At 42.7% G+C, this 26828-nt stretch overlaps 1 protein-coding gene across 1 annotated transcript in view; it reads left to right on the top strand.

Annotated features, from left to right (window-relative positions):
• The window catches only part of FGFRL1 (fibroblast growth factor receptor like 1), a 166843-nt gene that overhangs the window by 136443 nt on the left and 3572 nt on the right, over positions 1-26828 (top strand). The window contains exons 4-6 of the mRNA XM_065735913.1: positions 16760-16840; positions 21742-22026; positions 25591-25944. Of these exons, the coding sequence (XP_065591985.1) occupies positions 16760-16840; positions 21742-22026; positions 25591-25944 (720 nt within the window). The remainder of the gene's footprint in view (positions 1-16759; positions 16841-21741; positions 22027-25590; positions 25945-26828) is intronic.

The following is a 26828-nucleotide window of genomic DNA, read 5'->3' as shown; positions in this document are numbered from 1 at the left end:
CCCTGTCTTATCCTCCAACCAGTTGTTCTGGAGCACACCACCAACTCCCTTTTCAGAACAGCAGAGAGTATATATCTGAAAGCCTTTCATATAGGAATCAGTTTGCCCCTTGCTATGGAGCAACCACAGAGAAGCTGTTTAACAGTACAAAACCCACATTGTATATGAGATTAGAACAGGAAATATGGGATTGCAAGTTGAAACTGCATGGTAAATTTAAGTGAGTTACACACACTGACTAAAACAACATGCCTGTCTATATGTGTCTGCGTTCCTACCAGAGGGGCTCACAAATGGGCTGTAGTTATCCTCATGTTACTCCCAGTTGGTGGGAACCTGCTGCACCTGGTTTCACAGATGAGGTCTAGGCCCATCAGCAGGAAAAGTCACCTCAGTGCTAGAGGAGCACCCAGAGCTCAGCTTAAGGCTCATCTGCACTGCTCCTCCTCCTTAGAGACAAGGGAGGGAAAAGAGAAGGGGCTGTGATAAGTTTGAGCTAACAGCTCCCTGGAAGTCTCTTCTGACAGATGTCTCCTGCACAACGGTCATATGACATGTGTGCCTTGGAGGCAGATACGTGTTCCCTGCCCTAATTGTCTCCCAGTCACATTTTTTAACTTATATATTTTTTAAATCAGTAGCTAAAAAAATGCTTTTCACTTTGTTATGCTTTTCATTTTTTAAAGAAGGCTAATGGGAACAAACGATCTGCTTTCCAAGGTTGCTTTGTTGGTTTTTTTTTTTTCTGCTGCTGAGTTTAACCCATTGTTTATAAAACAGAAAACATTTTTTCATTTTTCCAGTGGGTAAGAAAAAAAACACAAAGACTGGAATGAATAATGTATAATTAACCCTTGTCTGGAGGAGATAACACTCAAAACCTACTGCACTCATTTATCTGTGGAATAAATCAATAGTGGTATTATTCCAGGCCAAACATTGGATTTTTACTATCAGGTGTATTATTATTGCAGTTGTAGCACTTTTATAGACAGAGAAAGCTTCTGAAATAAAAATGATAGATAATGTTCTTAAGACTGCTGGGCATCAGCTCACCATTGATGCTATAGAAAGGAGATAGCATTCTGCCCACTGCTCTGCTTTATACAAAATCAGTGCCACATCTTTGTTTCTGGGAAGTTTTCACTTGGAATATCTGGTCACTTGAGTAACACATAGAAATAAAATAGAAGCAATTAAAAACCTAATCCTAAATTCCACCAACTTCACCTTGGCAGATGAATGAAAGTTTTTGGTATGGGGCTCAGTGATAGAGTGGCACGTTATGAAGCAGGCTTCTCATGCATTCTCTCTTCTTTTGCATCTCAGGTGCTTACTGGTTGCACCTGCTCTTGCTTCTGAAAGGACAACCTGGTGCATCTAAGAGCTGTAGGTTGGGCAGGTGGCCTTGGCTGAGCTGTTCACAGGGACAGGAGGGCTTTGTGAACACTTGGTTGGGACAAAGGTGGGTAGATTTCAGTGGTGGTAATGGAAATCAGCCAACTGATCTGAGCACCATGGGTTATAATGGGCCGACTCTCCCTGTGCACAAATAAGTCTCGCAGAAGGGGATTTTTCTACTTGGAAGCGCAGGGAAATGATGGTCACACCAACCAGAAGTCAAATTAAGAAAGATTCATGTGGAGGCTGATATCATTTTTCAATGGTATAATTTTTAAGTGCTCACAGAGCAAAGCCAGCACAGTTAAATCCTGCTGAACTTGTGTTCCTTGCTTCCCTGCTGTGTTATCTCAAAGGGAGCTTGCCAAATCACTCAACTTGCCTCTCCCTTCATGGAAGTCTTCTGGGGCTGTTGCTAATACTGGTTTCGGGGCATATGGATACGGGATCTCCAGACTTCGGAAATACATCAGACAGCAGATCTGAGTCCAGGAGTTTGCTGTAAAAACAGTGACTAATCTTTACCCAGATGTGATTGGTTTGGAAGCACACAGGGATATGTAATCAGGTTTCCTTGCAGCATGCTGGTGATTGTGCAGTGAGATATTGGGCCAGTGCATTACACATCATGTTAATACGGGAAAGTCCTGATTGCCTGAGTGCTTGGTGATCCAGCTCAGCAGGGAGATGCAGGAACTTGAGCCATTTATTTCTTATAGGAATCCCAGCAATGGGATCCTACAACCCAATTGAGAGGAGTTCCTCTTTCCTTCTGAACAGGAATGGATTCATAGTTATAAGACTTCCTACATCATGTTTGGTGCAAGGATTTTGTCTGCCTTGTATCAGCTTTTCCAGCAGAAATAGACAAATCTATATCAAGAGCACTGCAAACACCTGGCTGCTGCCATTTGGTTTGTGCTGCTGGGTTATATTTCCTGAGCCTCCAGCAGCAGCCATGAGCTTTCAAAGCAGAGGTGGAACACCCACTCTGCAGCACTTCCCACATCGCAGGCTTCATCACAAGGGCTTGCTTCTTCTCTTGGAAAACATGGCTTAACTCAAAACATTCTTCTCCTTGTGTGCTTCTCCCCTCTTTCAGTGGGTATCCTCTGGAGCATCCCCTCTCCTGCATTCCTCCCCTCTCAGAGCCGTGCTGCTGCCCTTACTCCTGGTCAGATCACTGCAGCCTTTCCCCTTCCCCGCAGCATTCATGTGTCCCAGGGCAGGGTTTACCCCAGGCTTCCCATTGCGTCGGCCTCTGTACTGCTGCCAGACTATACTCTCACTATATGCTGTGTGTGATTCTCTCAGCCTCTGGAATGAATTATTTTATTGCTGCCAGCTTGTCAGAGAAATCAGCTTGAAAGCTGAGCCAGAGAGCGGTCCTCGGAGCGACCGATTCAAAGTAGAAACAAGTCACCAGCAAGCAAAATAAATAGGGGAATGCATCAGCTGGATAATATGAGCACCAGTTTATAGGGGAATTTCAAAAGAACCAATTAGACCTCAATAGAGACCCAGGTTTTATGTTTAAACCTTATAAATACACACATCATGACATTCTAATTAAGTGCTGTTGTTTCCCAGGTTTTGTGTTTTAAGGGTATAGCTTTAACTGCCGTCCTCATAAAGTTTTGGCATGATCTGGGACATTTTTCTCTTCTTGGTTACCTCGCCAGGAATTTGCATTCCCACTCTGTGCCTGCGCTTTGGTGTGCGTGCTGCCACTGAAAAGGCTGTTAGTCATAAATAAGAGAACAATATGACCACAAGCACCCCCTGCAGAGGAAGAAGAAAGGCAGGAGTAAAATAATATGCCAAAAAAAATCAGAAACCAGATAATTTATCCACCCCGAAGTATTTCTGGGCCAGAATGTGGTATTTCAAATAGTAAGAAAGCAAATTTCTTTTCTTCCTCTGTATTTATTTGTTTGTTTGCCTGTGATTTCAAACAACTTGCCTACTGCGGTCTGGTTTAATTTCAGTTTACTCTTTATCAAGAAAAAAACTGCTAAAGTTCATTCACCACTGTATATGCATTTCTGAAGTAGAGGCACTGTTTTTTCATGCATTTCTGACACTTTTAGCCATTCAGACTTCTACACCTTGAACGAAAACACATCTCAGGTGTCACATTAATCTAGTTGGTATGAGATTGCAGCTTCCCAGTTGCTGATTTTGGAAATGAATGCTTGGTTCATTTAATTGACTTCAGTGTAAATAGTAATAATAGGCTACAGTGGCACAAACTTTCAGAAGACAAAACCAAAATGGTTAACAAAATGGTACCCCAGAAGTGAGAAATTCGAAAGTATTAATGAAAACAGGAGGAATTACTAGGAGTGTTCTCACATGATGGAGCACCACGTTCAGGATGCATGGCCACGGGGACAGCACAGAGGGATCTTGCGGAATCTCTTTCCCTGAATGCATCTGCAGTGCTGTGAACATTCCTCCACTGCAATCTATGATGTATTTATAACATTTGCATGTAATCCGTCAGGCAGGGCCTGTGCTGTAGAGCGTAGGAGTTTTGGGCCCATGGGATTCGTGAGGCTGCAGATGCAGGAGCTGGAGGCAGTTGGATCTGTGGCATGAACAGGGGTTCCCCGGCACTACAAGAAGTGAACAGTAAGCCCTGAGCATGCTGCGGTCTGCTTTCACACAGGATCTTCTCACAAGGTTTCAGTTTCCAAGGCTTTGGTGCTTTTTGGCCTTGTAGTGTTCCTTTTAAGCTGATCTTCCTCAATCTTTCAAGGTTCACCCACAAGTCGTAACTACCCTGGAGAATAAGAGCACATGGATGCAATGAAACACATTCAGAAGAGTGCTTGGTTTTGTATTGATGGGACTTGAGATGCTTGTTATCTCCAAGCGGGATTTAGAGGGACGTAAAATGTAGCATCTCATCTTTACACATTCGTAACTCATTCCATCAAAAAATCCCAAAGCTTTTTACGCACAGATGTAACTGGATAATACGGCCTGTTGTCTGTGTGGCATCTCTGACATCAGTTAACATCATTCTAAACCATTTGCCAGGGTCTAGAGTATTCCCCGAAGTATTTTACATTGGAGGAATACATGTAAATAGAATATCTGGCAATCTATGAATGGCTCACAGGATTTTAATCAACTGCGCAGATTTAAAATTGGCATTTCAGTCCTCTTACATCTGTTGTTTAAAACAGCCAGCAATGTGTGGGATACATTCAGTATGTAATATTCATACGAGAATGTTAATAATAGTATACATAATTATGGCCATGAAAAATAAGGTGTGCAAATGAAGTACTCACAAGAATAAGTCTTCAAAGGTTTTGGAGAAAGCACTGTTTAATTGTGAAAAATAAATATCTTTTCCCCACAGATAAAGGTAGGATAGGTTTTTTGTAGTTTGCATGGAGTGTTAAATGTTCCCATTTGCACCCTCAAAGTGAAGTGTGGCTTCCAGTGCTCTCCAGAGTCAGTCCTTATGGGGTAACTCACATAGAAAGCCAATAAACTGCACCTGCTTTAGCTTCTAAATATCAAAGGTGGTCAAAAAAGTTCTTTATGGATCATCTAGGCAAGGTCATAGGTGGCAGCCAACTCTGATTTGGTGCTACCCAGCTCTGCTTCATTCACAGCCACTGGATTTGAACTGCATACCTACTCCATCTTCTCATTGCGTTTGAATGGTCTACATGTCTGTTAGCTATTCCCAAAATAGATTTACTACTGCAGATTCTCTGCTACTTTATCTCAGTGAAGTCTTTTAAAGAGGCCCAAGGTATGAAGCACACTGACATGGGGTGACTTATGCCTCTGGATTCAGCTCTGGCTGTCAGGGAGAATCTGCACTATCAATCTCCAAAAAATTCACTAACTGACTGAGGATACAAATGCCTTTGAATGCCACCTATAAAAAACGGCATGCATTGTTAGATTGCTCCTGATTGTGGTTCCTTTCTGGTTGCACTCTGGCTGCTGTTCTCTTACACTGAAGGTCATGTGGGCAGTTTTGGGCTCCCCACTGCAAGAAAGACATTTTGGCCCTGGAGCATGTGCAGAGAAGGACAACGAAGCTGGTGAGGTGTCTGGAACACAGATCTCATGAGGAGCGGCTGAGGGAGCTGGGATTGTTCATTGCTGGAGACCTTATTGCCCTCTATAACTACATGAAGGGAGGTTGTAGAGCTGGGGGTTGGCCTCTTCTCTCCTGTAACTAGTGATAGGACAAGAGGGAATGGCTTCAGTTTACACCAGAGGAGACTCAGATGTAAGGAAATACTTCTCTGAAAGACTGCTCAGGTGCTGCAGTGACTGCCCAGAGTGGTGGTGGAGTCACTGACCCTGGAGGTATTCAAGGAACATTTTAGACATTGTGTTGAGGAACTTGGACATTGTGATGAGAGGACTGTTGGCCTGGATGATCTTGTAGGTCTTTTCCAACCTTGATGATTCTATGTACTCAGAGAGGGATTTACAAAAAAAAATAATAATAAAACACAAAAACACAAGGGAAGTTAGTTCCATCCCACAGGAATGACTGTGCTACACTAGTCATTGTTTTGAAGTGTGTTTTAGAAATTTGTAATGACAGCACTGCGAATATAGAGTTAATTGTGGAACAACCATTTTTACAATTAGTGTTTTACCCCACATGGAAAGCTATAATTTACTCCATGTAATTAGGTTAAGTTTAATTCTGGCAAGATGCAGGCCAGAATTATCCAGTGTAATATACTGTAATCCTCACGATATTGAGGTGCCAAGTATTCCGTTTGTTTTGGGAGCCAGCAAAATTGCCACTTGTCCAGAGTTGTTCTTGGACAGAACTGTGTAAGTGGTAACATTTTGCTCCTTGCTATTATTAGTCTGACAATGACCAGAGATGTATGCAGCATTCGTTGAACATCGTGGAGAAGATGTAAGGCACTGCAGTAATAAAACTATGTATTTGACAGCCTATGGGGAGAACATCAAATGATTGCTTGATATCATCAGACTCTGGGGGTACTTTGTATTTCCCTGATCAGACCCCAAATTTCCAGTTTCTTCAGCTTCTCGTCATGCTGCAAACTATAGTGACCAGAGAGAGAGTGTGAAAAGTCAAGGATGTATTGCTATTGCACTGCTCCTTATCACTTTGTTGACAAAAGTTAAATCAAAGTTGAACACAAAAGGCTGACACAATTTGATCTTCCTCTCCACCCTTTCCAGTGCCTTTTTTACATTGTCTATCTTAGTTTACCTGTGTCCTCTGGAAAGTTCGTTTATCAAATATATTTGATATTGTTCAGAGACCTGTAGCTTGTTGAGGTGATGATACTTGCAAACAACATCATTTATGAAATCCTATTTAATATATGTGGACTGTTCTGTGAAATAGGAGATCTCTTTGTTCCTGAAATTTGAGGCAAAACATTTCTTAACAATGTTTTATGCTTTACTGAATAAAACTGGCAACTTAGACTCTCCTATTTCTGTATTTTCTTTTAAAGTCCAGTTGAAATCAATCATCTTCCATTCATTTCATAGCACTCTCAACACATACAGGTGCTATTATTGAAATCAAAGTTAAACTTAATACTCTACTGATGGATGTTGATGAGGTGTGAGTTTCTGCCTCAAGCAGAGAGAGTGGACTCAGTTTTCCTATCAAAGATGTTAAGCAGCAGTTCTCTCTGAGGCTTAGCTTCATTTTGTAATTGCCCCACTGACTAGGATGTTTAATCTTCCTCTATAGGAGATACTTTCCACAAATAGGCTGTGAAATATGCAAGCCCACAAACAATGTTTAAATAATTTTTGTAATGGCATCGAAGAAACAGCTGGATCCACATTCCTATCTGTATCATTCAGAATTACAATTCCCAGTTCATTGTGATGGATTGGGTAATTCCACACTGAGGAATTAGCTCAGTGTTTGGAAGGGTCAGGACTGTACGATTGATTATTTTTGTTTGATCATGAATGCCATACAAAAATAATTACTGTACTCAATCTTTGACATGTCTGACTTCTCTTTCCTTCCAGCCCCTCTGGAAATATCTTAGAGGTGGCTATTTTGACCACATGAAAGTTTAGGGAGATTGAATATATATCAGTGATGTTCGTACACATCTCAGTAAAGGAAATAATGAACATTGATCAGGAAGGAAGGGGAGGAGTGGAGATAACTTTATGTGAGGAACAGTAGCTGCATAGTGGTTAAAATAGAAGGCTGAGAGCCAGGTCTTAGCAGTTTATCCTTAGCCCTGCTGCAATCCTCTTCTTATCACTAACCTTGCATTAGTCCTTTCAGTGGTTTGCCTCTCTCCCCCAGTCCTAAACAGTTAGGATTGTTGAAGGTGGAATTTTGGCCTGTGTTCTTGGGTGGAGCATTCATACCACCTTGCTTTTGGCACCCATTGTACATGGCTGAGGACCCCTCCATCATCCCTTTGCGCTCAAGGAGAAGACGTAGGAGTCAACCTGACCTTCTCATGCCCACTTCTAATTAGAACAGTGATTTCTAAAGGAGAGACTCTATTTGTCAGACAACAAAGTAAACCGAATGAAACTTGCCAATTTTTATAAACCTAATGCGAGTAACAAATGATTCATTGGTATAAATAATAAATGTAACAAAATTGTTATGAATTCAAATATTAGACTGATTGATATTATTGAGAAACTTAGTTTCTCAACTCTATGAAGTGATGAGAAATCCTCATCATTCCCCTAGCAGACTGAAGCCTAAAAATACATTATTGACAAACCTTAATATACCTTGCATCCACTCCATGCTCGCAGTACCAAGACAGAACACCTTCAACAGGGACTATCTTTTGGGCTGTGTGTGAGCAGCATCTAATTTAACGGGAACGTGTCTCTAAGAAATCCTTGACACCGTCATGATTCAAGTAATGATTAAAAAATGCTGGAAGATATTCTAAAGTTTAAGGGCTGGAGGAGTTGATTGGTAACTGCTGTCTGTTCGGTGCTGCTATTTCATGCCCAGAAAATGCTGGTGACAAGGCAGAAGCCTAACCACTTCTCTTGTTTGCAAGAACATAACTGCAGACTGATGCCTGTGGTGCAGAGCTCTGGGAGCTACTGTCTGTATATGCTGTTGCATGCTGATAAAAAAAGTAACTTCAACAACAACAACAAGAAGGAAGAGTTATTTTCTTCTCTCCTGTGGAATGGAGACCTGGATGCAAGCGGGAGGTCTTGGTGTCTGGAGAAGTCTGCGTGGCAGAAGGGCTCTGATTGCCTTTGTAATTGTTGTAATTGTAGGTTGGAGAATTGCAGTGGTTCTGTGAGTGACTCCAGACATTTCTCCTTGCAGTTCTTTGTGTGGTTACAGCAGTAGATGGAGCATCCTTGTGTGCAGATGTTCCATGCCTGGAAATGTCTCAGATGATTTAGTGAGTTCTGTGGGTAATAACAGACCACAAAGAGCAAGGGATGAACCCAGTCTTCACGAATGCTTCTCCCTCTGCAGCTTTATGGAAAGTGGTTGGGAAAGAGAGGCGCAGAGGTAAAGTAGGTGGAGGCATAACCCAGGTACAGAGAAGGCAAGGGGACAGAAAAGTGGAGGAGGAAGGTGAGCATGGCACTCCCATGGCAGGTCTCATCCTGTATGGACTCAGGAGCTCAGAAGAGCTCAGAAGTTTCTCTGTATAGATATAGCCACGAATGGAGTTTTTTTGTTCATATGTTGGTTTTCTTTGTTTGATTGATTGTTGTTTGTTTGGTTTTTTTTTTTTGGATCCTCAAGGTCTTTTTATCATGAACATCTTTTTTTCTGTTGAGCGTTTTCATCCTTACTGATCATACATTTATGCCATGTTCACAATAACAGTGAGGGAGTTACTACAGCATTTGGGAAATGGGTGATCCATTATTTGCAAGTGGGTTCATAAATATCTAGTTCAGCCATAGGTAGACCATTATAATTTTAAATTTCAAATGTTCCAAAAAATTGAAGGAAATACAATTTTTTTTCTAGGTGACATAGTCTAGTAGGTACCCCTTTTGAGAAGTTCTCTCATATATTGAAATTTAAATACTTTAATTCCACATCTTGTTATTTGTGCATTAATCCTTTTATATGTGCCTAAAATAGCCCGCTTTTTCTGAAATTCCATCTCTCCGCTTTACACATTTACTTCTCTAAGGAAACATGTGATCCCTTTCCAAACCAAAGTTTTTTAAATCAAGCTTAAACTATAAACCACAGCATTCTTTAGGGGTATGTCTACATTGCACACTCAGCAGAGGATTGGCATATAAAGAAGGAATTGGTGGTAAAACAGTTAGCTCAGGTGCTGGTAGCAGCTTCTAACAGCAGTGCTAGATTCTCTGTGGGCTGCTATCCAGAGAAGCAGAACAGATTTGCCTGTGCTTTTGAAGCTAGGTTGGTATCAACCCATAAAATAAGCTGGCTCTGATATGTCTATGCTACCCCATGGTCTCTCCTTCTTTTAATCTGTAGAATGGTGTTCTGTTTTCTTTGGTCTTAAAGCGGTTGGTCCTAACATAGGTTCAGCTGTTAAGGTGTGGGTTGCAGCAATAAACAACAACTAAGCTTTGTCATCTACAGTGAGGGATGGTGTAGCTTAAAAGAAGTGGAATTAGAAAGGGACAAAAGTTGGGTCTCCTCACTTCCCAGCCAGGGCTGTAACCTGTGGTGTCCCTCCTGAATTCACAAGGTGAGCTGCAAAGGATTCTTTTGCTGAGCAATTTGCTTACAGAGAAACTCCCAGTACCAAGGCTGAAGTGAAATCCATGAATTTTTTTACATGGAAATTCTCATGAATTTGACCACAGCTGAAAATACCAAAAAAGCCACTAGCACAAACCATGTTATACATAAATATATATATATATATATATATATATATATATATATATATATATATATATATATATATATATATATTCAGGAAATTCAAGTATCAATAGCTCTGGTTATTTTTGGCCCAACTGAAACCAAAGGCAATAAGCAGTAAAGTCTGCAGTGCCCATTACAGAGGCAAATTCTCTGCCAGTAACATTTTTTTTTCTAATAAAAAAATAAAATAAATAAAAATAGCTAGAGTGTTCCTTGGCTATGTGCTCGTCTGAGTAGGTTTCTTCTTTTTCATCTTGTGGGGTTTTATTTGGCTGAGCCCAAGGAAAGGAGTTTCCTCCTGGAGACTTTTTTTCATCGATCCAAAAATTCCTGATCACTTTGCTTTTGCTGCACCCTTCCAAATAAATTCTAAACACATTTCCTACCTTTTCATAGCATCAGCACTGTTAATAACAGTGGATGACACTGTTACTATAGTAGTAGGCAGGTTAAGGAGTGGCAAGCATGAAGTGAAGGGTTGCTGGAGCAACTATGAGAAAACATCCAAAATGCCATCTAAGATTTAAACCAGGTTTGTGTTAGTGGGATGAATTCATTGGATTTTTTTCCTATCTGACTTTAGCACAAAGGAGTGTTCAGAAGGCTTGCTGAATTAAACAGTGATGCGAGGAAATTCAGGATTAGTAGAGATACCAACTTTGTTATGATTTCAAATCAGGCTTTGAATTCATCTATGGATCACCAAACCCAGGAGTCCTGAAATCATTATCCAGGCCTCAAAAAACCACAGGACAGGCTAAAAAGGTCACAACATCTCAAAAATCACTGTTCTCTTCCTCCCAAGTCTTTCAGGTATATTTATGTAGAGTTTTTTGCAATTACAAGCTGCAATTCAATAATGAACAAAACCCTGAAATTCTCAAGCTATCTCATGCCAGGATCAAGGTTCTTTAGAAACCCCAAATATCACAAGGCAAGCAATAAAATCCTGAAAGCTGGCTTAAGTAAGTTTCAGATGGAGAGCATGCACTAGCCAGTAGGATGGGACTCATTTCTCTGGCCATTGGGAGTTAATACCAGCTGAAATTCTGAGTGAAACCTGGAGTGCTAATCCGCATTAAGGAGATCTAGGGAAAGCAAGTGCCTTAATCCCTGCAAACCCTGTGATAAAGTTGTTACTGCCTGTCTACATGCATACCTCATGGACCATTCATTAGGGCATCAGATGAACCAGTTAGGATAGCAGGAGACTCACTAAAACAGAATGACCTTACCCTTGTGTTTCCCTTTAAATTTCAGAAAGTGATATGGGAAATCCTGAATTTATCCGAGATAAACTGTAGATAAGGACTTTTTCAGATTGTACTCGCTTTCTTCTAAGCTTCTGTTTATCCTCTGTCTGCTGCACCATCAGGACTACTGGCAAATAAGTCCGAACACATACCGGTCTATTTCCACCCCTTAGTTTTATGGTTAAGTTCACCAGAAGAAATTCTGATTTAGCTCCTAGGAAGGCCCAAGACCCACCACCCTCAGGCAGTTTCAGGTTTATCACTCGCTGGGCTTCTGCAGCAGCAAAATTGGGGCGCAAACATGATGTGCAAATATGATGCACCTAGGTAAGTGCAAGAGAGAGAGCCTAAAGCTGCAGCTCAGAGATCCCTTTCATTCATCCATGAGAAAAGGCTTCATTCTAATTGTTCAAGCCTGACTGGATTACATCACTTTCCCCCTCATTTCACTCCCTCTCTCCTTTTATTTGCACCCCTTCTTGGGGAGCAGTGTTGAGTGTTGAGTGGGGGCTGCCTTAATGGTGCATGCTGATTGCTTCATTCCCTGCTGCCCCCCCCCAGTACCTCCCCCAGGGCTTTGAAGTGTGTTCACGTCTCAGGCTCCAGTTCAGAGGTCACTTTGTTTATTTATGCAAAGCTGGCTCATCTGTGAAATGGGGCTTTCAAGGCCTCTGACATCAAAGGCTCCAAAGCTGGTCCCATCAAGTCAGAGCAGGGACTGGCCTTGCATTATAACAAATTAAAGCAACTTTGTGAATCATAGAGAAACATTATGGCAAGAGTTTTGCTTCATAAACTGGGATGCTGTTTTGACTTGGGGATGGGTGCTCAGAACGTGGTATTGATCTGAAAACAAGTCATGCCCTTTCAGCTAAAACACGAAGCCTTCACAGAAAGTCTGCGGGTAAATAAAATCTGATCCTGGCTCAGTAACAGCCTGTGAATATTTCCCATCAGCTCCTCTTGGAGTCAGATCATTATTCAGAATTTTCCATTTGTTTTAACTTTCAAGAGGCAGTTGAACAATTCCTGCTATGGTAATAAATGGTAACCATACTCTGCTTATGTGGCACTCTTTGTCCCACAGGATCCCGTTTGTCAACTGATGGGGTTACATACAGAAATCCCTCTCTGCAGAAATCTAACCTGTTTTGTGAAAGGAAATCTACCAGAAGGACACATGGCAGGCAATATGCATAGAGTGTCATGCTTTCTGGGCTGTAAAAGAACAATTTGGCTGTGACGTCAGCACTGATGGCCAAGGCCTCATACTCTCAGATGCATCAAATCTCACTTAAAAACAAAATAATGACTCCCTGTTTCACCCCACCCATCTCTTCCCCAGCCCACACTAATCTGTGTCATCTCAACCTGGGAGCTAGTTTGGAACAAGATCCTAGAGCAGAAATGAGGCAGTGGCTGGGCAGCAGATGGGTGTCAGTCACTTGAGATGGCATTCCTGAAAAACTGGATGCCTTTGGACCCATTCTGACCCCACCTTGAAAGGCCAGGTGTGATATCTGGAGGGGAAGGGGGCTGTATAGGTTTGCCCCTTGTCTTCGAGTCTATCGCCTGGTATGACAGAGGAGTCTATCACCTGACATGATATGGGAATCTTCCACTTAAGGTTTCTTGACAAGCTGGTGAGCTTGCTAACACCACAAAACCAACTTGTACAGTGAGGACACCCAAATCATGTGCACAGTGTGTGTTTTCCTACCCCCAGATACTCATGACATAAAATTAGTCAGTGATTATTTTTCAAGGCAGGTTTTCCACTTAGTCTTCCAACTGGCTGCTCTCCTAACCCTGTGATAGTGTCCAAGATGTCCAGCACAGGATGACCTTCCAATATAGGTCACGGAAAAGAGAGCTTCAGCAGCTCATCCTTCTTAGCACTGCCTCTTGTGGTAATCTGCTGGCAGCAAGGCTGGCCCTGCTGCATAGCTGGTCTCACTGCCCTTTGGCTGCTGCCGGATTTTTTTTTGTGTCTCCTTATCACCCTGACCTGGCTGCCTCTGTGGGAAGTGACAAAAGTTTGAATAAGCAATTGGCTTATTAGGTCTTTTTTGAATATAGCTGAGACTCATGATTTCTGTTACCAACTCATTGTTTATATGCTGGTCATATATATTTGAATGGGGTTTGTTTTCTGAGGCCTACTCTTTGTCTAAGAAAGAAACTCTTCTAAACAGGGGAAGACAGACACTTCTCATGTATACAGTACTAACTTTGAATGTGGTTGTGTCAGGTGGAAGTCAAATCTTGGTGACATATCTGAACTGAACAGGGCTCTTCCATCATAAGAATGTCCCTGAGATATCTGTCTCCTGCTTTGCTGTTCTGCCTTATACAACAATGTGCTTCTTTTTGGCTCTCTGATACCACAGCTCAGAACTTAAGACACTCACCCAAGGTGCAGGAGAGGATGTTCAAATCCCTCCCTGTAGCAGAAGGACTTGACCCTGAGGCACTCACAGCTCAGGTTAATGTTGAACTGGCTGTTCTCCTGGCTTGTTCACACTTTCAAGCTTGAACTGAGATTCCCTTTTTCCAAGGAATCACTCCCAAGTGAGCTTTGCTGAGTTTTGTCCAGTTTCCGTATCTCATGAGTCAGCTTTCTTTCTTGCAGTTCTCAAGTTTTCTTGCAATTCTTGCAGCTGGAACAGAGACTTCAGTAGCATCCCCTCACCTAGCGTCCACCTCTGGGTCTGGGAAGGAGTTGTTTTGTTCTACACAAGTGTCCATGTCTGTAACATTTTCATACTACCCAAGTCTTCTGCTGTTTTGTTCTTTATGTTACCACATTCCTAACAAGCATGAATCTGGTTCCAGTGGATCTAGACCAACATATATACCTCCATGCATGTGGCTACTTCTCTCTTCCCTGCCAAATTATTTGTCTCATAGGCTCAATATGTTGGCATTAGCTATCCCAATCTCTTCCCCCAAAGCAATTTTCTCTGGGTTTGGTACATTACTCCGCAAGTTTGGGATTTGGTGGGATAACAACCCAAGAGGCATCTTCAAAGGATCAAACAGATTCAGGGCAATTTTACTGACATCAAAAGCTTGGCAGCATGTCAAGAGGTGTTGAGGATGCCATTCGGTCCTGGTGTGCAGGCAGGAGGAGTGCACATGGGCTGACATACTGTAACATGAGGCAGGAGACAAGAGAGGCTGCCCTGCACTTTGTGCACTGCACTGGAGAGGATTAAGATATAACTGACAGAACATCACCTCTTAAAGGCCTTAGCCACTTTTAAGATATTTGGCAGCTTAACAATGGGCAAGATTCCTACATCTCTGACCGTATTTTTCCTTTCTTCTTTGTTACCCATTACATTTTTATAATGATCCTAAGGGATTTACTAAGTTCTCTGCCATAGAGCATCCAGAATTTCATTCACAGCCCTATCGGTATTTGTGAGAAAAATTGTACAAGCTCCACAAAATAATCCATTCAGTATTTTGACTGAGACAGTCCATCACAAGCAAGCCACCACATATAACGGTTAAATCTGTATTGCCTGCGTTCATTTCTCCAAGGCTGTTTGCTGAGTGTGCCTGCATTTCACGCTGCTTCCCCACTGCTGGGCCAGGAGCTGGCCTGGGAAAGCCTCTGGGATTCCAGGGACAGCAGAGGGTGAGGGAGGTGGGACAGGGCGGGCGGCCAGAGCGAGCTGCTGGAGCAAGGGCACAGCGTGCTGTGGCCCTGAAAGTTTTCTTTACCCCTCAAAGTGACAGCTGCACATACCTCTGGGGGGAAGCGTGCCGAAGTCACCACGAGGAGAAGAGAAAAATCTGCCAGGGGTGAGGGGAGAAAAAGCCTTATTAATGTAAAGGAAGAGAACACTCAAACTGAGCTAAAAACTGAGTGGAAAACTGAGCACTGCAGCTTCGCTGCTTAAGAGACAGCAGCAAATGAGAGCAGAGCATTTGGGAGCATTAAATGCCCCACAGTGAGGAGACAGGATGGCTTTCCGAACTAGTGGAAGCTGGGGTGAGGATGGGGTTATAGCCATGGATTTCACTCACAAAGGCTACATGCAAGTGCATGTGCCAAACACTGTTTAAGCCCAATGAATCTTCTAAAGTAACAATGAAGAACAGCTCTAATATTTGCACATTTTGCAAATACCACTCTCCTCTCTATAAAAAAGAATTAAAAAATTAGAGCTTCTTCTCTCCGCTACAGCGATTAACATAAAGAATTTCTTCTCTTTTTGCCCAAGATATTTTTTCTTACGACTTTGAGGAGCTGAGCATTGAAGGATTCGTTCCTTAACTTAGGCATTTCCACTTCTCTTGCTGGCATTTTTACACTGCTGTAGAGGTAGTTCTGCTAGTTCTTACTGAGGCAGACCTGTTCCCTGCCTTCCCCTGACCTCTATCTGCCAACACAGCTGCCCTCACAAAAATGGAATAAGACTTTAGTCCTGGATTATTATACACACTTAGAACCATAGAATCATAAAGACTGGAAAAAACTGCTAAGATCCCCACGCCCGATCACTGACACAGCCCCACCATGCCCACTAACCACGTCCCTCAGTGCCACATCTCCATGGTTATTGAACACCTCCAGGGATGGTGACTCTTCCACCTCCCTGGGCAGCCTGTGCCAATAATAGGGAGTGATTAGGGACAGAGGTCTATGTCATTGCTATATCTATGGATTGATGGCCTTAATTTCTTTTCTTCTTCTTTTTTTTTTTTTTAATATATATACATATATACAAAACTTTTCCATGCTTTGACCAGCCATATGTCTGTGTTTGATATCCCTTGAGGGCTCATTTGACCCCTAGCAAACGTGCTTGCTTTCCTGATATTGTACGGAAGCTGAAAGGCAAATGAGTGGCCCTAATTCCACTGCTTGTGCCCTGTGTGACTGATCACATAGGCCTTCACCACCTCCCAGGTTTAATTATCTGTAATTTTGATTTATAGCATTATTTGCATAGAAGGTACAACAGGTCGGCTCCTCCTAGAGAACGGCAACCTGTAAACATAAACAGTGAGTCTTTTGTCAGCTATTAATGGGAACACTGATTAATCTCCCATTGCTTTGGTAGCTTGCCGAAAAGCTCATAAAGCAGCAAATAAATTGTTTACTGAACTGGCTAAGCTGTACGTGCCAGGATGGCCTGCAGGAAGAAATGCGAACTCCATTCATCTCACTGCTGCACTGAAGGAGATCTTCCTAACATCTTCATTTTTCTTTCCGTTGCAGATGACACCAGCTCAGGAAAGAATGGCCAGACACCTGAAGGCTCTAATGGAGAATATGAAGATCATTCAGGGAAGCAATGGGGTAAGGGACAGTGTGTATTTTCCCTCTGTTCCTGGTTCAGTGTTGCTCACCCAGGATGTTTCTGAGTCGCAAAAGAAAATAATGCAGAGCAAATGGAGTGAGCTCTCCCTGCAGATTGTCAAATAGTGAACAGAGCCTCAGCTAAATGTGTTAATGTGAATGGATCCCATCCAAAGGTCCTTCTGCAAAATGCAGCCTATGATCTGCATGAAAGCCCCCTTCTTTATACTCCAGCAAGGTTATTCCTTGCATTATTTTTTGGGGGGTGTGGGGGCAGTGACTTTCCTTTGTACGTGCAGCTATTATAATTTTCATAGACTCTCTGTAAAAAACAGATTGCCTTTTACAGCAATATTTCCAAAAGCCTTCATTGCCAGCACAACACTCTTCCCATTGAGGGCAGGTGGGAGGTCTTGACTTCACTTCAGGAGAATTAGCATTAGGTCAGAGCTGAGTACTTTTGAAAATTACCCTCTTTTAGTCATCTGTGTGAACTTCTCTCACTCCTGAACTGTTCAAGCATAGGATTTCAATACTGTTAATAAGTTTTGAAGAACTTCTGAAGAGTCTCTCTTGAAACAGGTTGTGAATCACAGCAAGATTCACAGATCCGATATTTGATCCAAGCACTCCTTGAAGAACAAGAAGTTGTCAGGCTGAAGCCAAACATCTTTTGGCCACTGCTGTCAGGAGAGTTTAGGACCGCAAGAGATGAGGCATAACAATTCCATTTTGCTCTCACATTTTATCCCTTTGACTATTATGACAGAGAGATGGGTTTCTCCCACTTTCGTAGCCAATGAGTAACCTCATAGCAATGGTAGGGGTGGAACCTGTCAAGCTGTCACTGTATGAGTCCCCATCACTTGAACTGAGGCCAGCTTTTTTCAGGAGCTGGCTAACAGAGGATGTGCTGTGCTGAAGTGTAATCCCATCCAAAGCTAGAGGAAGCAGTGTCGTAATGGCCTTGAATTACAATTTCATCTGATCCTGAGTTTGTTCTAAGAGAGGAAGGCGACCTCCACACATTCTGGAAAGGGATGACAATGTATTAAAGCTAGCGAAAGCGTGGCTCCAAGTCATGAATCCCTCAAGAAGGATTCATCATCTTGCAAGATCAGTTCCCCTCTCTCCACTCTTCATAACCCTGGTGGAGATAGGAGTAGATATGAAAAGTTATGGCAAAGGTGCTGCTGGGAGAGCTGGTGATGATGGATCCTCACTACGATAAAAAGTATGTGTACTGTTAAAATTATTAGTAGGGACTGTGCTGCATCTTGTGCTGCCCTGGGCCTGTTCTTCCTTCTTCTTTGTGCTGCACTGTTATTTTTTCCACTTTACCTCCTTCCTGCCTTTTCTCTCCAAACAAGGAAGTGACTGGGATAGACTTCACATGTACCCAAGCACAGCAGCGTTCACCAGGAGACTGCTGGTATGCAGGGAGGGTCAGTATGTGTCTAGGGTCTCAGGAAGAGAATGAGTGAAGGAGCAGTTGGTGTTTGCAGAGTCTTGGGCCCTAAAAAAGTGGGAGAAGAAACTCTTTTGCCCCATCTTGCTTTCCAGCTACTGTTGTGGAAGTAAATCACTGAGGAAAGGTCTTGCCCAACAAGAGTAGGGAAAGGTAGATCCCCCCATCCTCATTTTCCCACAAATAACTGAGCTCTTATCCTAAAGATCTGAAAGTACTTCAGTGCTTGGTAGTACATAAGGTTATTTTGGTATTAAGTATCAGGAAAGCTTGAATCAGCACTGACCAACACTATGTGTAGGTATACATGGCAGATCACAGCAGACTGCATGTTTTAGCTAACCACCTAGATTTGTAGGAGTAATAATAGACAGGAGCCTCTGGGACTAATCCATACATCTCAGGATGTTATCTAGGGAGAGGAGATAGCTGAACTCCTTTCCAGCTCTGTGTGCTCATAACCTTCTGCTTCATTTCATTTTCATTAGCTTGAACCTTCGTGGTAAACAGGTTTCAGCAAGAAACTCATGCACAACACTGTCTCTTTGTCCCTATCTGCTTGTGTTTTCCCTTGCTCTTGTACTTGGCATAATTTATACTGTACAAATGTGCCGTTCATGTTTATGAAGCAAACACCAAGTGATGTGGAGGAGAACAAGCAATGAAGTATAAATAACACAGAGGCACTTTGTAATGACCTTCTCTGGCACTCCAACAAGCAAAACTTCTGTAAATGGTACAGATCTGGGGACGGACATTTACCAGCACAAACTCAAAGGAGACTTTTTCTGTCCCACAGTGCTGCTTCTCTCTCCATCTTTGTGATTGCTGAGCCTCTTTTTCTCTCTTATGTTATCTCTCCCTTTTTCTCCTTCTTTGTTGACTGTCCTTTCTAAACGTGTCCAATTCAAGCTTTTGTCACAGAAGCATTCAGGGCTGTGTAAATGGGATCTGATTTCAGCATATTGCCCTCAGCCTGGAGTAGCTTTTGAGAGCACATAATCACTTAACCTTCCCTAAACAGAACGAGAGAGACAGAAAGAGCCAAACAAGTTTAGCTTTACCTGTAGCTTGGTGTGTATCTGAGCAACGTTACATGAGAGGTGAGTGCAAAACTTCAGGCAGATTTATGGGAATCAGAGCAGGAGAAAAATACAGAAGTGTTAGGCCCGCTTTTGGGGAGAAAGCTTCTCTTTTGCACCACTTCTACTGAATGAGAGATTGTGTCCTGAAATGTGCTGTGGAAGCAGGGAAGGGTGGGAGGAAATGCCTGAGCTTGCAGTCATTTCTAATGCTCAGTCCTGATGGGGTTAATTTTCCCTCTAGAGGCCAATTGTTTTGCTGGGAGGGAGCCTCCTCTTCCAGCATACCCTCAAGGGAATACCCAGAAATTTACACACCAGGAGCTGTGCAGGGGGTTATTTATGCACCATGAGCTGTGCAGGAGGTTAGTATGCCACACTTGCTGCTCAGCTGTCATGGCAAGGATTCTCAGGGCCAGAGTTGCTCCAGTTCATTAGATTACACTTGAAAGTCTCTGTACGGAGAGCAAAGCATTTCTGAGCAAGGGTTTGAAATGACATGAAATGGCTGGGACCCAAAATGACAGTCAAAGAAGGCAAGAAGGCTGTAGAGGCAGATGCTTTCTCCTAAAGAAAGAGACTCCGAGAGAGGGGAATACCAAAGGGTGTCTTCTTCTGAGAGGGAGAGTTGTAGGTCAAGGCTGCAAGGGGTTGAGAGCACCAGGGGACAGGGTCACAGACCTCAGAGGGCAATGACTGCAATTCATAGATCCGTGGAGATAGGAAGCTGCAAGCAAACCTCCTCCATCCGACAATTCCCCACTATAATGCACATCCCAGAGTTTCTGCCCCTGACTCTGGGCAGCAGGGCTGGCTCTGTAGTAGGCAGTCCCACCTGTAGCAAACTTCCCCAGTACCTGAAATACAACCTTCTCATCTTGCTTTGGTGTGCTGTGTTCTACTGATGCTGTGGATCTCTAATTGCAGTGGTTGATGGGCATGTCCAAGCCACCGGCCAATCATTCTGTTTTTCATTTTTCCCAAGCGAAGAAACAGGGAGAATGTAAGAGAGAGTATGAAAATGTAAAGTGACTGCCATCTGAGGCTGAAAAGTAAGATTATACTAAGCAAGAAAAAGGATTCAAAGCAAGGAGAGAAACCTATTATGGAGCTGGCAAGGAGAAATAGGTTTTGTCAAAATGAAGAAGAGAGACGAATGAGGCAGGAGCCTCTTGGAAGCAGTGGGAAAGTCAGAAGCAGGAGTCAGGAGTGGTGTTAATCTCAGCAGGAGACTGTAGCTTTGAGTGCCCCTTTACTGACATGGTATAATAAAGGTAATACAGGAAAAGTTGTAATTTATTTTGGATCCTCAAGCTTTTGCCTTGCAACAAATCATATAGCATTAAGTGTCTTAAAACCTATTGCAAACACCTCTACCTTTCTACTGATTAATTAGATCAACTCATAGCTTTATAGGAAGATCCTCTCCAGCATTACTAAAACTATAAGGTGTAAAGGTGCCACCTCCTTTCCCTCTGGAATTCTTATGTAATCTGAATCTGAGCATATGAATTCTAGATTTTGCTACGTAGAGACACGTTTCTCTAGATAGTAGTTGTTTCAATGCTAAATCAAGGTAACATTATCTTATCCCATGATTCTCTTCACCAGGAGATACTGCTTCAGCTTCCTAGTTTTGAGGATGGATGGGCATTAGGGTGACCCAAGTTTTCTTTTATTGGATATTTCCATGTGTTTTGGTCATTCCTTTGGGCCTTTCAACACAAATGCTACATAAGTTAATATTGAGTGACTCTCATGCCTTTTAGTTCAAATGAATGTTCAAATGTCTTGCTCACTTCTAAGGCTACGTTACATTTTGGAAAGTTGTTGACCCTTCCAAAGTTTCACTAACATCGGTCAGAACTACGAAGCAAAAACATCTTCAAAAATGAAACTATAAGTGACAAACAAAGGACTGAGAATACTGTCAGCTTAACAGGAATCTGAGGTTTTTCCTTTGGTCCTGGCTAAGGGCTTTCATTTTTGGCATAGAATATGTTAACAATTATAATGTGATTATGGGGTCACATTTTGCCTTCAGCTACAGCAGCATGATTCTAGCATTATTCTGTGAGATTGTTTGACTCAGTGGCCTTACGGGCACTGAGGTATTCCGGGGTTGTGCTATGCAGGAGGGTAATGTATTCATAGCAGTCCTCTAGACACTCAACTGCATCAGGCTTTATAGTGCTTTCTGAGTAAACTGGTATGAGCTGGAATATGGGATACACTGGCTTGTATGGTGCTGCTGAGTGCCCCTTGAGAAAATCTGGCCTTAATGCTTGACCATAGTATCCTGCTTGATGTGCCTTTTGCTCACCAGAGTCCATTGCTCGTGCCTTTTGCAGCCCAGCCTAGGTTCACACAGCCTGCAAAGATGAGACGCAGAGTGATTGCCCGTCCTGTCGGCAGCTCCATTCGCCTGAAGTGTGTGGCCAGCGGAAACCCACGGCCTGACATCACGTGGCTGAAGGACAATAAGCCCCTCATGCCCCATGAGATTGGGGAGAACAAGAAGAAGAAGTGGACACTGAACTTGAAGAATCTGAAGCCTGAGGATAGTGGGAAGTACACCTGCCGAGTGTTTAACAAAGTCGGGGAAATCAATGCAACTTACAAAGTTGAAGTGATCCGTAAGTGCAGCGTCTATGGTGGAAAGGTGGGGAGGGAGCTGTCAGAATGGGGTTGGCTGATTAAAGAGCATGGCTGTGAGCATGCAGTGATGACAGCTGGATGTAGACTTGGGTAAGTGTTAGAAATATGAACAGGAACCAACAGAGAAAATGTTGCTCAACCTAGAGTAAACCTACCATCTGAGAAAGACAGAGTATTAATAATACAGTTTAGAAGTCTAAAATAAAGAGAAATGCTTAGGAAACGGTCATCTCTAACATCACTCATGTGACAGAGGTTCACAACTGACCAATTCAACCCCACTCAGTAGACTGTCAGTTTAAGGGCAAAATGAGAACTTAATGAGAATGCCCTTCACAAGAGGGCCATAGAAGAAGGGTGGAAATATTAGGATGGTCCAGATTACTTTATCAGAGTAAAGTGAAACCAATCAACTGAAAATTTAGTCTAGATAGCTGTAATAAGAGATGCACCTGATTAGAGAAATCTCCCAAGGGAATTAGTAGAAATCTTACAACTAGACTGATTAGAAAGAAATGGCTTTAGGGCCAGATTTTTTAAAGCATTTAGACACTTGAAAGTTCACGTGGATACAAATGAGATGATAACAAAATTTTTAAATCCCTATAAAGTCCTGTATGTATCTCTAGTCTCGGACCTTAGATGATGAGCTGTGGGGGATTACCCAACTTTGTGGTGGAGTAGAGAAAATCACTCTTCTTACTGGCTAGCTATTCTGATTTTTGGCCTCTAATCTCTTGTTTCCCCTATTATTACTGAAGATAATTATACTCCAAGCTACCTAAGTCTACCAAAGTAGAACTCTTATTCTTAAATCGTCATGCTTTGTCTATGACATCATCATTAATTGTCATGGAAATGATTATGGAACGGCCAACTGAAGAAAAAGGGGATGAGCAGGGTGGAGGAAGATGAAATATCCTTCATTAATGAGGAGCAGGGGCACGGGGGGCTATTTCCAGCCACATGGAAAGCATGTTGTTTGTCCATCTGCATGTGTTTTAGCATGAGAAAGTTTATCCCAGTGTGAAAGATTGTTCTTAAAGGTAAAGATCTGGTCCCTGATAAGTCCTTTCTCTAGAATAACAGGAATTAAAAGCACATGTGGGGAGCTCTGTTGGGCTCTGAAGGCACAAACCTGCTGGACATCTGGATTTGATAAAGATGCAGCTGTGTGGAGACAGTAAAAACATGTGTTTACACTAAAACCAGGAGCAGAGACAGGGAAATGAATCAAGCCCCATCCCAATGGCAGCTGTGGCATTTTCACTTCATCAAAACCAGACAGCACCAGGAACAAACCCCTTTCTGTGTCCCTGTTTATCTTGGTTTTTATCAACTTAAAGATGTATGTAACCTTTGTTTTCATTAGCTTTTGCTGGCTAGGAGTGAAAACAGTAATGAAAGCTGGAACCAGAGTCAGGCAGATAAGGGCATTAAGCAGTCTTCAGACGTCTTTCTATTTTTAACATCATTCTGTGGAGTATTTCAGGTTTTATTCAATTTCCTCTTTCTTTTTTTTCCCCTTGAGCCTCCACTCTTAAACCAGTCCTGCTTATCTGAGTCTCAGTCTCCTCAACTGTGATTCCTGCTTGTAGTCCTATGGAGACCATGGTGGTATTTTTGTTTCCCAGGCACATCTTTAGAGCTCTCATTGTTGACAGTACCCTGACTTTTTGAAAGAGGGCCCATTGTTCCTCCCTGTCACCTCAAAGCCTGTGCTGGTGGGAGCTGTTGTGTTACCCGATCAATCCAACAGTGTTTGCCTTCAAAAGTGGTTGATGATTGCCAGCAGTTACCACCCACTGTGATACCATCTTTTCTCTCTGTGCCTAGGAAAGAAGTTTTCAGTAAATTGGTGTCTGGAAACTGAGGCTCATTTCTGTGATTTTCCCACCAAAAATAGATCCTAATAGTCCTAGGAATGAGGAATTTATTTTTCTATTCATTTTACATGGTATTGACACAACCAGAAGTTTATGATCATGCTGGAAGGTGTGGTCTTGTGAACTTTTGTGTATGATTTCCTTTCCTACCATCTTGTTTCCTTCATCAGCTGAGACTTGAAGCAGAATTTGAGTGAGAAATGGAAGATTTTATCGTTGGCTAGAAAAGAAGGGATATCTGGCCTATTGCTCCACAAATGTTACTCTGTACTGAGTGCATGGACATTTAGACTGAAGAATAAAAGCAGATTGTAAGTGAGGCTGAGGCAAAGATTTTCCTCGCTGGTGGTGCCTGTGGCTTCAGTTCTCTAGCCCAGCAGTGGTGACATGGTGTGGGATGACATCCAGTAGAGTTTTGATCACATGGGTGGGCATCTGCCAGGCCCAGCAGGAGGGGTGATAGGCAGTTCCCAGGGGATTCTCAAAGCACAGATGTGAGAAATTCACAGCCTGCCCTTGCTACTGATAGACAGTCAGTGAAGGAAGGGGCTTTTTCCCATCTTTTTTTTTTTTTTTGTCTTTAGGGGACATTAGGAAAGACCAAAAGAAGAAGGAACATATCTACCCCGAGTTACTGTACCCAAACTGTCGGTAGCCTCATACTTTCAAATATGATCTAAAAAAATAAAAGCCCTGAGTTTGTGCCTGAGAATACACAGATTTCTGTCATTTTCATCTATAAATTAAACCCTACCAGAGACAGCGGTAAAAGACACAGAATCGCAGCACAGATGAGTGAGGAACCTCTGGGTTCCTCTGCCCCCATCAGGGCCACCCTGAGCAGGGTGCTCAGCCCCACGTCCACATGGCTTTTGGAGATCTTCAAGGGGGACACTCCACAGCCTGTCTCGTTCCTTGGTCAGTTCTCACAGCAGTGCTTCCTGATGGGCAAAGGGAGCACCTGGGCTTCAGTTTGTGCTCAGTGTCTCTTGGCATTAAAAAGAACCGGGCTCCATCTTCTTTACAACTTCCCTTCAGATAGTTCTATCCACTGGTAAGACATCATTGGGATCAATATCAGCTGAACATTTACAGTGAGAAGTTGTGGAGTCCTCTCTGGAGATGTTCCATACCCACCTGGACGCCTACCTGTGCAACCTGGGCTAGGGAGCTGCTTTGACAGGGAGTTGGACTCGGTGATCTCTAGAGGTCCCTTCCAACCCCTACAATTCTGTGATTCTGTGATTCATGCTCAGACCTTAGTACTGTCAAAATTGAATCCCAAAAGTGTTGTTCTTTAGGCTAGTTTCAAGCCATTTATCTTCCTCTGCAACCTGTTGTTGATAATAGATATATTATCAATATAAATTGATAATATTCTGTAGGTTAAGGTACAGCATTAAGATCCTATTTTTCTGGGATGCATCTCCTGAGACATGTTTTAGTAGGAGTACAAGGAAGGATGACCTCTTTTGTCAGCTAATAGCTGCGTCATAAACCAGGGGACTGCAGAGATCTTGGTCTACTGTAGGGCAGGGATTTGGATTAGACAATTTTTTGCATGCATTCTACACCTTGTTCCAATGGTTCTGCAATCACAAGTGACTCAGGTTGACAAACCCCATTTTCCATGGAGCTCCTTGTGTTTTTGTGCAGAGAGAACAAGATCCAAGCCCATCCTGACAGGGACACACCCTGTCAACACAACAGTAGACTATGGCGGTACCACATCCTTCCAGTGCAAAGTCCGCAGTGACGTCAAACCTGTCATCCAGTGGCTGAAGCGAGTGGAGTATGGCACAGAGAGCAAGTACAACTCCACCATTGATGTCGGGGGACAGAAGTTTGTTGTGCTACCCACGGGGGAGGTCTGGTCCCGTCCTGATGGCTCCTACCTGAACAAGCTGATGATTACTCGAGCCAAGGAAGAGGATGCAGGGATGTACATCTGCTTAGGGGCAAACACCATGGGCTACAGTTTTCGCAGCGCTTTTCTCACAGTCCTGCCAGGTGAGTTGTGCTTTTATTTCCCCAGTCTGAATCAGTATCCTATGTCTTGGTATTTAGTAATACAAGTACTGTTACCTTTTGTTCTCTACTATCCTCAGTGATGCTGAGCTGATTTAAGCTAGTCCAGTTCTACTAAGGATCAGTGAGGGACTAAATGAGCCCTGATTTAAGTCAGCCCTTGCTGAATTTCTCTTGCTGATGGTTTCTTTTCTCCATCCATGGGGAACAACAATTCCAGCAAGGTGAAATACAGTGCAGGAGCTGGAAATCACACTGCAATTGCAGGGTTCAGCAACAGGGTGCAGGAGGTGAGAGGGGGACTAAATAGCAGCACAATTTGAAGCCCCATTCCCTGACATTTCTCCTTTCTCTTTTACTTGTATTGCTTTACTGGTAAAAGAAAACAATGATGCCATCCCGTAAAAGGAGAGAAGAATAAAAACTGTCCTGGTCACAAGGAAAGGAAAAGAATGAATGTGAAAGAGAAAATGATTGATTAGTTAAATTCTTACCCAAACATCCCCTAAGGAACGTTGAACCAAACTTGTTGCTGCTTTCTGCTCTCCCAAGGCCTCGGAGCTGGTGTCTGCATCCAGCTGAGGCTGTATCCTGTGTATTTCAGGCATACCATCCTCACTTTATCATTTACGTCATTTAGTTCTGCCTGATAAATATTTTTTATTGAAAAGGGCATCTCCTTCTGCCTCATTTGGACATGTGAATCTAGCTTTAGAATCACCAGCCTAATGACAAAAATTCCTCTTTCTGCTTTTTCTTCCTTTCACCTATGTGCAAGGCCAACACAGATAAGAAAGTACAGAAGCTGGAGCCAGTATTTATTTATACATATTTTTATATATACATTTTAGCTGTCAGGTCTAATG

The sequence above is a fragment of the Cyrtonyx montezumae genome, unplaced genomic scaffold (genome assembly GCF_038088225.1).
Source record: "Cyrtonyx montezumae isolate F1298 unplaced genomic scaffold, pur_monq_1.0 scaffold_2, whole genome shotgun sequence".
NCBI classification, from domain to species: domain Eukaryota; kingdom Metazoa; phylum Chordata; class Aves; order Galliformes; family Odontophoridae; genus Cyrtonyx; species Cyrtonyx montezumae.
Note: the sequence above shows the minus strand (reverse complement) of the source record. Positions and strands in the feature narration are given on the sequence as shown.